Source organism: Perissodus microlepis, chromosome 10 (assembly GCF_051167445.1).
Source record: "Perissodus microlepis isolate ML-2025 ecotype Zambia chromosome 10, ASM5116744v1, whole genome shotgun sequence".
NCBI classification, from domain to species: Eukaryota; Metazoa; Chordata; class Actinopteri; order Cichliformes; family Cichlidae; genus Perissodus; species Perissodus microlepis.
This window is the reverse complement of record NC_140470.1, coordinates 18,830,973-18,844,194: the sequence shown is the minus strand read 5'-3', so window position 1 is coordinate 18,844,194 and position 13,222 is coordinate 18,830,973. Positions and strand designations below refer to the sequence as shown.

General features: G+C 38.1%; 3 protein-coding genes across 4 annotated transcripts; 2 read left to right on the top strand and 1 right to left on the bottom strand.

Annotated features, from left to right (window-relative positions):
- Window positions 1-2,499: 2,499 nt before the first annotated feature.
- LOC146379277 (claudin-4-like) lies at window positions 2,500-3,792 on the top strand. The gene has a single exon (XM_084940493.1). It carries the CDS (start codon window positions 2,642-2,644, stop codon window positions 3,272-3,274), a length of 633 nt encoding a protein of 210 aa, XP_084796619.1. The 5' UTR covers window positions 2,500-2,641; the 3' UTR covers window positions 3,275-3,792.
- Window positions 3,793-5,643: 1,851 nt separating this feature from the next.
- On the top strand, window positions 5,644-7,481 carry LOC146379276 (claudin-4-like). Its single transcript, XM_084940484.1, has one exon. It carries the CDS (start codon window positions 5,907-5,909, stop codon window positions 6,882-6,884), a length of 978 nt encoding a protein of 325 aa, XP_084796610.1. The 5' UTR covers window positions 5,644-5,906; the 3' UTR covers window positions 6,885-7,481.
- Window positions 7,482-9,718: 2,237 nt separating this feature from the next.
- mettl27 (methyltransferase like 27) lies at window positions 9,719-13,190 on the bottom strand. Of its 2 annotated transcripts, none has more exons than XM_084940486.1 (6): window positions 12,803-13,190; window positions 12,264-12,397; window positions 11,642-11,770; window positions 11,273-11,408; window positions 10,317-10,412; window positions 9,719-10,192 (listed from the first exon to the last, which is right to left on the bottom strand). In XM_084940486.1, exons 1-6 carry the CDS (start codon window positions 12,843-12,845, stop codon window positions 9,990-9,992), a joined length of 741 nt encoding a protein of 246 aa, XP_084796612.1. In that variant the 5' UTR covers window positions 12,846-13,190; the 3' UTR covers window positions 9,719-9,989. The 2 variants fall into 2 exon arrangements, with proteins under 2 accessions (XP_084796612.1, XP_084796613.1); XM_084940487.1 differs by having other exon boundaries at window positions 12,264-12,394.
- Between the last annotated feature and the right edge of the window lie 32 nt (window positions 13,191-13,222).

The following is a 13,222-nucleotide window of genomic DNA, read 5'->3' as shown; positions in this document are numbered from 1 at the left end:
TCCGGCCCACAACATTCAGTCTTGGTGATTTCATCCTTTGAAGCTCTATTTTCATCATATATGTCAACAGTTAATTGCACTCAACTGAAATTTTTGGCTACAACTCCTCTAAAATGTTTAGCACATTTAACTGTGTAGTCCATAGTCTGCCTTTATGTTTTGCAGGAGTTAAGCAAGAGGATGCCTGAGGTACTATTTGCATGAGATAATTAGCAGATGTAACAAAAATGTATGCAGGTAATTGTGTTTGTTTTAAAGAATATATTCATGCAGAGCAGAAATTTAAAGAGGTACAACTTTAAAAGGTATATTCTATCTTAAGAAACTGATATATTCACTGCATATTTGTACTTTCTGTGATGAGCCCAGAATTTATTTCTATTCTTCATTATTTTCTTAAACTTTAAATTAGAGAACATACGTTTCTCTCAGACACTGCACACTCCACATAAACCATTTCCATGTGTAGCTTAGAAGCGTTTGAATATTAATTTTATATTTGCAGATGGCTCACAAGCAACATCTTTGAAGACTATATTTACATTTTAGGAATTCTTTTGTTATGTAACCTGCATATGTGGTGCAAGAGATCATTTGTGGGGTCAGACGTTTCGATTCCACAAGCAGCAAGTTCATTCACATCAAATGGTTTCTCTACTCTTCCAATATGATGACTAACAGCTATTGTGTTTTGTGAGATTGTTTTTTACCATTTCTATGGTATTCTATTCAGTTAAGTTGTGTTTTCTATTCTATTGCATCGTTTTTTTTCTATTTGCTGTTGTTTTCTTAAGTTGCATTTTACTTGACCTTTCAGCTCCTTTGTAGTTACATAATTCATCAAAATTAGATTAGCTGCCAGCAAACAAAGATTTGAATTTGCAAAATGAACCACTGAATATATCCTGTTACAATGTGGGCAAAAACTGCCTTTGTACTATAAAGGAAATAAGTTCTAATAAAGTTCTAGCTAAAAGAAACCAAAGACAAAAAAACACCGCACCCACACTGGAAATAGGTACATAAGATTTATTTATTTTCAAAGCTGACAAGTGTGCTGGGAGTGTAATTCTGGTCTGCAATCCAGGGCCCAAAGGCACCATGGCCAGAATTATCAGCCTGAATAGAAATTGTCAAAGGTGGTCACTCAGAGGAAGAAGTCAATCATATTAGTTTTGCATCTTCTTAAGAGGACTTGACCCACTTTAATAGGCTTTGTGTTAGTGGGGAGTGAGTTTCCTCTCCAGATCCTATGTGCTTTCATCAGGTTGGCCCCTCTTAATTGCACAGTAGTTCTTTCTTCAAGCAGCTACTCCTGTGCTCTGTGCCCCCTTGCTTCCTATTATCTCTCCACCAGATTTATCTTCTTCTGCTCCTCCCCCTCTTCATCCTCCTTCTTCTTTGGTTCATAATGGCTGCTGACATCCAATAAGGTGCATTACTGCCTCTTGTAGGGTTCTGCAGTCATTTAATTTCACTAACCAGTGACTTTGCTTCTAGATCAGCAGAGTCAAAGACTTAGAGCAAAAACTAAAGTATTGCTGTTTAAATTACATGTCATTTTCCTATATTAAGCTCAGAATGGAATCGTCTGGAGTTTTCTTATTAATTAACAATAAACTTAGTGTACATGTACTCCTAAATTTGATGAAAGTGATAAAAAAAATTGATCTATAGTCTTTTCATTGTGTTTTTGCCAGAAAAGTTTTTTGTTTTTTAAAAAATATTATATTATAAATGTATTAAGAAAAAAAAGAAAAGAATGAAATGGCATTCAAACCATCTATTTTTCCTTACTAATTAGCAAGTCTATTTTTCATACAATTCCATAAAGGGAAATCAAAAGCTTCTAATTTTCTTTCCACAAATGTAGATTTGGTACTGTCTGAGATTTGTTTTTTGAGGGTGTTTTGGGTCCTCCAACCTAAGGAGGTCAGGACCTTGTATGGCAACCCTAAGGGATTCGGCTGTGAGTGTGTGTGATTCATAGATACACTTTAAAGAACTCTTTAAAACACAGCTGAGCTCGATAAATGCAATTTTTCATCTCACTCAGTCACAAGAACAGACAGTTTCAGTGTAGAAACTCCTACATCTATTGACATCTATTAACCTATGAGCTACAGGTATCGGTTGACAATGAGCTCACTCTGAAAGTCATGTGCATCATTTTTCTAGCATTGTTCATTTGGTAAATCCCTGTTTGGTATTTAGTATCACCCAAGTAAATAGTGTTCTCATAAATATGCCAGTTCAAAATATTCATTTTATTGTTTCACAGAACATAAAAAAATTGATGACATTGGTGGCAGTCTGTATTTCTGTGTAACTCATTTTGGTGTTTTTTGATGGTTTTTTTTCCATTATATTGGCTTTTGTAATGCACATGAAACTGCTATCTTTTCTACAAGTGTTGAAACAAGCTGGTTGGGTGACATTTCTTCACAAACCTGTTTGACCTTGCATACAGCACTAGAAAAACACCTCCTCTGTCACCTCCTTTAAAATTTTAACCACTGAGCAAGGAACTCACAGTCAGCTTCTTCTCTGAGTGATCAGCTGAAACAACTACCTGCTGAACTTTTGTTTCACACACAAAGCTCTCAAGGACGCTCAATCTTTTTTCTTTGACAGGATCAACATGGTTGCTGGTTGTAGACAGCTTGTTGGTTTATTTTTGGGAGTCATCGGCTTTCTTGGGTCGATCATCACCTGTGGACTCCCACAATGGCGAGTCACCGCTTTCATTGGTGCCAACATCGTCACTTCTCAGGTCATCTGGGAGGGTCTGTGGATGAACTGTGTGACCCAGAGTACAGGCCAGATGCAGTGCAAGGTCTATGATTCTATACTAGAATTAGCTCAAGACCTGCAGGCTGCCAGAGCACTCACTGTCATCGCCATCATCGCTGGAGTTTTTGGGATTCTGCTTGCGGTGGTTGGAGGCAAGTGCACAAATTTTGTCGAAGACGAAGTGCAAAAGAGCAGAGTGGCAGTAGCTGCTGGAATTGTCTTCATCATTGCTGGCCTCTTGGTGCTTATTCCAGTCTGCTGGACCGCTAACACCGTCATTCGTGATTTCTACAACCCTACCCTGATTGCTGCACAGAAGAGAGAGCTGGGAGCATCTCTCTACATCGGCTGGGGAACTGCAGGGGTTCTGATCCTGGGAGGGGGCCTGCTCTGTAGCTCCTGTCCCCCCAACAATGTCACTGATTATGACGTTAGGTACTCCAAGGCTCGCTCTGTGGATAGTCATAAGGAATATGTTTAGATAGCGAGCATTCTGCTGGATATCTTAAAGAGTCCACCTTTTAGAATTACAATGTCTGTGATTAAAATAAGTAGAAATGTTAAGAGTGAGACTGTGTAACTTAAGCTTTTTTTCTTCAAAATATACACACATGCAGTATTTACAGCCTGTTTTTGAATATATCTGTTGTTTTTATGTTTTCTACCACCAGAGATTTTTTTTTACATTTTTATTTTCTGTTCTTTTTTATATCAATATGGGATACTTTCTTTCAGGGTTATGTCTGAAATCTGATGCTTGTTTAATTAAAACCATTGTAAATCCGTATTGACACCCTTGTAACTCTAGACCTCATTTTTTGACTGCTTTCTCTGTTAAACTAGCGGAATACTGATGGATATATATATATATATGTATATGTATTATAGATGACTGTATGTCAATAAAATTGTATATATGTGCATGTGACATTGCTTGTGTGGTTTTTTTTTAAATTTCATCATAAGATGAGTCACACTAGTGACAAACAGTAAAGAAATTCAAACAGAAGATCTGGTTTTGCGAGTGTCCTTGAAAGAATGTTTACAAACAGGTTTTGGGACATTTCCTTCTCGTCAAAGAGCCTGAAAATCAGACACTGGATTCTAGCATTTATGTAATGCTATTTAGTATGTGTTCATTTCTTTATTTAGTTTTGTGGATTTCTGAATTAAACACCAAAATCAGGATAAAAAATATTCTTAAATACAGCACTGAAAACTTGGCTCTTTGTATCTGATGTTAAAAAACATTTAAAAAAAATAATGTGTAGCATTTTTAGTGAACGCACATTAAACCAGTGTTTCAGTTCCTTTAAAATCCTTATTGTCTCAGACAGTAGATATAAAGTTGAGCTAATTATACATAGGAAGAGACTTTATTTAGTCCCACACGAAGGAAATTTCCTTGTTACAGTAGCACAAGGGACAGAAAGAAAAAGTGAATTAGAAATATACTAGAATTTTTTTTTTTTTTCATTTGCAAATTTGCAAAAAATACTATACTATGTAGATATGGAGTATATACAGTAACATATACCCCAATTTTTTATATGTACATAATGTGCAGTGGGACCAATAGTAATACACATGTAATACACTTAAACAGTACTTATCCTGTGTGGGTATTGTGCTCTCTGTTGAAGCACCTGTCATAGCTCTTCATCTTACACCACGGTAGTAACAATCTACTGCTGAAGGAGCTGCACAGGGACTCCACAGTTGTATGCAGGGGGTGAAAGGTGTTGTCCATAATGTACATTAGCTTTTGCCATCATCGAGCTCTTACCCGCGTCCTCTATGATGTCTAGGGGACTGGGAAGGACAGGACAGTTAGACTCAAAGAATGTTCAAATGTGTTTTCCTGAATCAGCTTAATCATTAAAACCGTGCATAGTTTCTGTTTCTGAGGAAACAAGGGGGAAAGGTCATTCACAGTGGTACAAATTACAATACATGAGCTTATCTACACAAAATATCTCTGTTCAAATAGGTAAACCTTAAAAAGATTTCAAATTAAAGGTATTGTGTTGTATCAGGCTTAACCATAAAATTAATTCCGAAAATAATTTATAGCCCCTGTAAAGTCGAACCTTTATAAGTCATAGAGATTAAAAATGATTTCGAGCTTGATAAAAAGGTTTCATTTTCTGCCACACAAGTTTACATAAGTGTGTGTTCTCTTGTGTGGTACGGGGGTTTTGCATATTTCGAACAGGTTTTTCTGCACTGTGTGCTATTCAAGTGAAACTTCTGTCCTGTCCTCTCCCAGGAAACTTTCCACCCTCCTTCTGTTTCACATACTCTGCATGCGCACATTATTCAAATACATTAGCTGCGTGAAGAGGCCTCTGACCTAACACACGTATTAAGTTCTTAATCAAATTAAATCACCTGTTAATCAAATGCAGCATTTTCGCAGAGGTATTGTATGTGACAGATTAACATCAGAACAGACCATTGGTAGGCGTTGGTTTATACCTCTGTTTCTTCTGCCTACTTCATAGCTGTTGTTTACAAAATGTTCTCATGAGGCAAAGATAATGAGCGAGGGTGATGTCATTGCCTATTCATTTTCTCTCTCTCTCTCTCTCTCTCTCTCTCTCTGTCAACTTCCAGTTCTTTATTTTTTCTACAGAGTAGGTGTGGCACTGTCCACACCTGTTCAGTACCACATAGGCATCTGCTCAGGTGACAAAAAAGAACGAATGCTCTCAGGTGCTGAAGTAAAAAGTAAAGAAGGAAGAGGCAGAAAGGCATGGTATAAAAGGGGAGGGACATATGCTGTAAACAAATGAAGTGAGGCTTAAGTAAGACACGCCTCGATCCCAGTAGCAAAAAACTGTAGGCAGGACAACAACTGAAACAGACTAGGCTCTCCTGAGATACATAGTTTACAACACTGCAACAGTAGCAGGAAAAGGTACGCACAGTACGCACATGTTGAGAAGGACTGACAAAGAAACACTCACAGAAAGATACAAGAGAAGAGCAACCAGAGGAAAAGACAAGCAAATGCAAAAGAGACTCAGCAGAAATTAAGAAACGCGGCAAGTCACCTTTTAAAACTCTGCAAGGATTTTACAAAAAAGATTTTTTTTCTCCAGACCTACATTATGGCCTCGATGGGGATGCAGATGTTTGCTAGTGGCCTCTGCCTCCTCGGTTGGGCAGGGGTCATCGTCATCTGCTTACTGCCAATGTGGAGGGTCTCGTCCTTTGTGGGCACCTCCATCGTCACCTCCCAGATTTTCTGGGAGGGTATTTGGATGGCCTGTGTGGTCCAAAGCACAGGTCAGATACAGTGTAAACCTTACGAGTCCCTCCTTGCCCTCAGTGGTGACATGCAGGCTGCCAGAGCTCTCACTGTCATTTCAATCACTGTAGGTGCAGCAGGACTCATTATGGCCTTTGTTGGAGGAAAGTGCACCCGCTTCTTGGATGAAACTGGAAATGGGGCAAAGGGCAAGATGGCTGTTGTGGCAGGAGCAGTGTTGATGGCTGCAGGTCTGTTCTGTTTGATTCCTACATCTTGGGTGGCTGGGGCTTTAGTGAAGAACTTCTACAGTGCCTACAATGATGCTCAGAAGAGGGAGATTGGTGCCTGTCTCTACATTGGCTGGGGAGCATCTGTTTTGCTTGTTCTGGGAGGTGGTTTATTCATCAGCTCTGCACGCCCCATAAAAGCCCATGACACAGAGAAGAGGACATCTGTGCGTTACCAGGTGGTTCGCTCCTACAACGGGTCCAACCTGGGGGGTTCTCATCGCAGCAGGGCGCCATCAGCAAAGTCACTGCCTGTTGGAGTGGACTACCCCAGGCCTCATGGCTATGAGGGAGTGACTTCAAAGCCCCAGCAGTACCCAAGGCCTCCATCCTATCAGTATATGTCTGAGCAGGGCTCAAAAGAGGAGTCAGAGAAATCATGGGCACCTTCAACAAAGTCACAACTGAAAAAGGCAGACTCGACAAAATCGAAACACAGTGATGTACCAGCTACAAAGTCTCAGCTGAAAGAAGCAGAAATGGACACCTTATCAGTTAAGAGTGACGGGGAAGATTTATCCTCAAACCCACCAAAGACATACTTATAATATAATTACATATAATTAAATATGTGTACTTATGTTGGCACAAAAGACAGTTTACTATACTGCTATTTATAAGTTGCCTTTTCTTTGTTTGTGAGTGTGTACTGACTTTATTTGGGTATAAATATACTCCATGATGCTTCCTTTTTAAAGGATGAGATAGAAAAGTTCAGGAGTACATTTATCAACATGCCAAAGAAATGTGTGAAGAATGTGACAAATTAACTTCTAACAAATTCCTATTTAAACACTGTTACTGTAAATGTGAAACATTAATTTGCTACCAGATATCTCTTTTTTTTTGGTGTTTACCTCAGACTTTTAAAGTTCTCGTTTAAAATGGGCAGCAGGGTTTTACCTTTGAGTAGACACATATTTTATTAGACACATACACATTATATATTATACATTAATTGAAAGCATTACATTATTGAATGTGCTCTTTGGTGAATATCTCTATGAAGAAATTCAATTATTGAAAATACAAAGTTTTGTTATTTTGTTATTTTAATGATCATGCCATTTGGCACAGTGAAATGTCATTGCACTTTGTTGACTGATACTTTTGCATTTGCTGTTCAATAAATGACTGTGAGCTGATCTGAAAAGTATCCAGCTAATTTTTACATAATGTGAGGCATGAGGTGAAAAAGGGCCTTTTAGAATCCCCCTGGACTCTCAGTCCTGTTCCTGGCAATTAAAAGCCACAGGACAAACTGGTTTGGCAGAAAGTAAAGTTACAGGCAGGTGTGCAGTGTTAAAAGAGGAAGCATTGTGTGTTTGTTGAGGATTAAACATTTAGTTTCAGTGAATCATGCTTGTATCATGTGATCATGCATGTTGTTTTAATTACTTAGTGATATTTTGAGCTGCCCAAAATGCAGTTCCTTAAATAGAAATATGCATCTGTCATGTTGTGTCATGTACAAAAGCTTTCTCTAAGATTATGCCTGTTGCAAGCATGTCTTAAAGCATGTTTTAAGACCTTATATGACTTCACTTGTATAATCTACACTGTACTACAAAAGCATTGCACTACTCTACACATCACCAGATAAGCACCCATCCTCTTGCCTTCCCAGAGCTCTTCTTACTCCTCACCTTCAGCTCACATGGTTTTGCATTGAAGATTGTCATGGTGATTTCAGTAGGCCATGCAAATGTATCTATCTGGTGGTAACAGAAGGTAACCTGGTAACCTTTTTCTGCAGAAAGCAGGAAACATGATTAGGAGTGATCATATTTTGTATTGCAGATTTTCCCTCAAGCAACATTTGCATGAAAGTGCTGAAAATTCAGTATGATTTAAAAAAAAAAAAAAAAAAAGTGGCTAAACTGGATTTTACCAGGTCTGTTGACATTGCACAGCTTTCTCATGACAGCAACAGAAATGTGACTAAAACTAAGAGCTCAAGAAATCTTAACCACATCACAAAATTCTGCAGAGGTGAAGGAAAGTGTGATTGAAAACAAGATAATCTACATATGTAAACTGACCTTAAATCAACTTTGCATCATGCAAAACTTGACAGCCAGCAGACAATTTCACAGCCTTGACATTGTCAAACAATTAAACATTCACACATCCAAGAGAAAGAGCAAAATTAGGACTTACTATTAGGGCAAAAGGTAGCAAATGACTTATATGTTATTTGCTTTTTATTCCAAAGATCTCTTCAGCTCATAATGCACTGCGATAAACCCAGAGAGAAATATGACCAATAACAAAATGGGTGACTGATAAGCAGTCATCCAGCCAGAGCCTACAGATGGATAGTGCACGCAGATAGTGCATGCAGAGCAGCACTGCTATATCAGAGACAAAGATGTGAAATTTTCTGTATAAATGGACTAGCAGGAATACTGAGTGACACTTTAAACGTTGTTTTTAAAACAAAAAAACAAAAAAACATTTCATACACATTGCTGTTTTGTCCTTCACAAAATGCGGTATGGTTTGAGCTTGCTTACACTGCCACCTGTTGTCCTTTTCTTCGTCTCTGGCTCTCCCCCCCCCACACCTTCTACCTGTCCCTTCTCTCTGTGTGTGATGGATACCTGCATGTCTTTTTTTTAAATTTTTTGCTCTATAGCCAATTCATACACTCTATGCTCACACTTACATTTTTATTGCATTCTTTTGTTTGTCTTTAGTCTAATACAATGTAACATTTGAAAAGAACATTTAAATATGTTGTCAGTCCTTGGGTGAATGAAATTAAGTCTTTCTAGCTTTCTAGACTAAGAATCAGGTCTGAAGAATCCATGTTTTATCCTCCAGAGGAGGAGGATAAAAAAGGAAGAAGGAAAAGGTTTAGTTTAACTTTTTTTGTGATTTGTGTCCACTACTGGATGAATGGAATGGAACAGATGAATAGGCTGGGTCTCACAAGGATATGAACACTGGTTGTATGTCTTCAAAAACATAAAATTTTAGAAATCCAGCCCAGTGACCCAAGCAAGAATTTAGATATTCACTGCTCAAGACGTCCATTTGAAATGCACACTGACCACTAGGCTTTCAGTCACCTAAAACTGTATCTGATGCTGTATATAATATTGTTAAACAGGGTCAGGTCATTGGTAAAACATCTACACTTCGTCTTGGTTGCTTAACATAAAATCCACCGTGGTGGTGTACAGAAGCATAATTGTCCAATTTCTCATCGACTTGACTAGTTTTAAAATTTAAAACAAATAGCAAATAAAGTTAATAAAGTTTTAAGCACAAAGGGGATAGCCTAACATCTGAGCCAACTGAATCACCGAATTAGAAAATGCAACCTCATAAACTCACTTATTAGTGGATGGCAGATATTAATGCACAAGAGACACAGTTACAGACACAAGTTATACAACCATTTATTTAGAAAATGGTTCATTTACTTTCAATAAGGAAAAGTATGTTACTCAGTTGCAAGATACTCATTTGGTTGAAAGCAGCTTTCCATCTTTGAGCCTACTTAATTCTGCAAATGCAAAAATCAAGCCTTCCTTTTTAATCTTACGTCAATTTTATCCAGTTTTTGTTTCTTCTCTAATAAGTCTATTTTGCACCTTTGCTGGTGTGATTTTAAACCACCATACACTTTTGTGATATATGTATAATTATAGTTTCTTGTAGAGATATACAGCGCCAGATATGTAGCCATCCTCGTGCTCCGACACAGCTCTCTCCCAATTTTCCACTTCTGTGACCTCTACACAAGTCCAAAGCCCCTCGTTCTCCATCTGCCTGAGCTCAGAGTCAAGAAAGCCTTTGTACTCCAGATTGTCCTGGTTACTTCTGGTAGTCATGCAAATGTAGCCACCTGGTGGAAAGAGGTGATAGTGCAGTAAGTGATGAGAGCTCATCTTCAGTAAAGTGATGGGAGACTGTAGGTGAGACAGCACTGGAACAACAACAACAAAAACACAACAAAAACATATTCACACCTGGTTTGGTGGACTTGCACAGATCTCTGACCACAGCAGGAGGGACATGACCAAAACTTAGTCCTCCAACAATCACAACCACATCAAACGAATCTACTGCAAAAGGTAGAAAAGGGGAATTAGTGCTTTAAGGATAAGGCTTGGACTTAAAACATCGGCATAATCTTTTAACATGAAAGTATGTCCTTATAAATGGTAAATGGCCCGTATTTGTATAGCGCTTTACTTAGTCCCTATGGACCCCAAAGCGCTTTACACTACATTCAGTCATCCACCCATTCACACACACATTTACACACTGGTGATGACAAGCTATATTGTAGCCACAGCTGCCCTGGGGCGCACTGACAGAGGTGAGGCTGCCGGACACTGGTGCCACTGGGCCCTCTGACCACTGCCGGACACTGGTGCCACTGGGCCCTCTGACCACCACCAGTAGGCAACGGGTGAAGTGTCTTGCCCAAGGACACAACGACCGAGACTGTCGGAGCTGGGGCTCGAACCGGCAACCTTCTGATTACAGGACGAACTGCCAACTCTTGAGCCACGATCGTTCTATATGAGGACAATGACTTTATTTGACAGCATGACACAAAATTCATAATTTAACAACATATAAAAACTTTCTTGAGCAGAAATAAGGACAATTTCCTAATATGAGTACACAGAATGACAATGACACAAGAAAGCAATAACAGGTAAGTGTTGTATAAAATATAAAGATAAATAATATCATATGACAATAACAGTAATTCTTTTACTTTTTAAAATTATGATTTTAGATTTCATAACAATAAAAAAACGTGAAAACAATCACTTGAAATGTGATAATTTTAAAATAGCTCTGAAAAATAGAGGCACACAAGCGCTAATTAAAAGCATCTTACCTGAGAACCGAAAATTAAATTACACAGTAATTAATGACTTGGATAAAATAATAATAAAGCTTTAAATACCCCACTGGATAGGCAGTGGCTCCTCTCCCAGCATGATCTGCTTCGAATCCTGGTACAACCCGCTCTGTCTTGCCAACTCCAACATAGCTTTGCTTCCATCTACCCCCACAAACTTTCCAAATCCAAGTTTCTTCAACTGTGCAACATGTTTAGGTTGTTATCAGACACATTGTTATTAAGTTGTAGAATCAAGAAAGAAAAGGTCACTACATTATAAGAAATTTCTAGACATTTATTTAGACTGAAAAAGATCAAATATCAACAATGTTTTCAAAAAATGATTTGTCAGATATTAAATTGCAAATCACTTCATTAAGACTGCACATTTACAGTTTCTCCCTGAGGCCATGTGTTCTTTTTCTATTTTACCTGTGTGGCCACCAGTCCTGTACCACAGGCCACATCCAATACGACGGCACCTTCACGATCTCCACTGAAATGGGAAGAGATGCAGTTTGCTGCCAGAGTTGGTGCACGGTAATCCAGGACAGCCACATCCTACTCAAAAACATGAACAGTTACCCATTAATTATGTATGAAACACATACATAACATTGTTCCATCAGATAAATCCTATAGAACTGTAATTTGTACTCTTTTACTTTATATTACATATGTAACGATAAATTTCACAACATTGTATTTTCAGATGCATTTTATTCTTATAATAAACTTGCACTGTGCTAACAATTTCTTTTATTTACCTGGAAAAAAGTACCAATATTTTCACTATTATCCATTAGATATCCATCCAAAAGATTAGTACGTGTCAAACATTGCTAAAAAATTACAGTAGACTAAAGGTTATACCATACAAAACAGCAGAGTGACAAATGTAACATTAGTGCCTAAAATTATAACAATACAGATAACATTTAAGCATGTAAACTACAAGGAACTAGAATAGAAAAACAAGCCATATAGGCAGTGATGTGGCTAATAATAAAAATCAGCAAGTATTAGTAAAATATAAAAGGTAAGGTTATCTCACCTGATCATAGTTCTCTGCCCAGGAGTTGTAAAAGGAGACCTTGTCCCTTGATGTTGTGTTTTTATGGGCTGATAGAATAACTGCTTTCACATTTTCAAATGTGTTAGCCACAGCTGACATTATATACACACCTGCTGAGAAGAAACAAACATAGTCAAGCAAAATCATAACAACCAGAGACGCCAAGTGTGCATACACATTACAGATACAGTCTTAATATACAGGCAGCGTACATTCTTTGGTTCATTTTCTAGCAAATTTAATTTTTGGTTTTGAGATTTTAATTGCTCTGTCAGTCATCATAAATTTTATTTGTTCGTCTACTCAACAGATCTGTTGACTACTTTCACATTAGCCTAATTAAAGAGCAAAAATGAACAATTTTGGAAACTAAAACCAGCATACGTTTGTCTGAACAGACTGAATCATTAATCAATTAACACAACAGCTGCACATTATTATCATTATTATTTTTATTGTATTATTATAACTTCTGCAATGTAGTAAATAACACGGGCTCCTTCGGCTTGCACACTCACTTGTCTGATTTCTTTTACGGTTGTAGAAGACAGTCTGCTGCATACATACATATATGTATGTATACGTGTAAAGATGAAGAGACCGGGCGCCAGTTTACCAGCGGTCGTCTCCCTGGATCTTTCTTCTTTCTCCGTTCACACTCCAACAATAAAGACAGGACTAACACTGCAGCAAACTGAATCGGGGACACCGAGAGCCTGTGCAGCAACACCAGGAAGCAACCAATGACTGTATAAAGAGCGGGCACGCTATTCCCTCAGTGAAGTCTTTCAGGGAAAGAGGCAGCTTTCTCTGCTCTTTTTCCGCCATGAAGAGGCGTTTACATTCTTTCAGATTATTTTCTTTCCTATACATTTTCTTTTATAATATGTGATCTTTGCTAGCTGCTGCATTCACGGCCACACACCACGCCTGGAACC

Coding starts and splice junctions, on each gene's coding strand:
- LOC146379276 (XM_084940484.1), top strand. CDS start 5,907: ATGGCCTCGATGGGGATGCAGATGTTTGCTAGTGGCCTCTGCCTCCTC.
- mettl27 (XM_084940486.1), bottom strand. CDS start 12,845: ATGCAGCAGACTGTCTTCTACAACCGTAAAAGAAATCAGACAA. Junction 11,409..11,641: donor CAGGACTGGTGGCCACACAG/GTAAAATAGAAA, acceptor CATGTTGCACAG/TTGAAGAAACTTGGATTTGG. Junction 10,193..10,316: donor GTGCAAGTCCACCAAACCAG/GTGTGAATATGT, acceptor TCTTTCCACCAG/GTGGCTACATTTGCATGACT.
- LOC146379277 (XM_084940493.1), top strand. CDS start 2,642: ATGGTTGCTGGTTGTAGACAGCTTGTTGGTTTATTTTTGGGAGTCATC.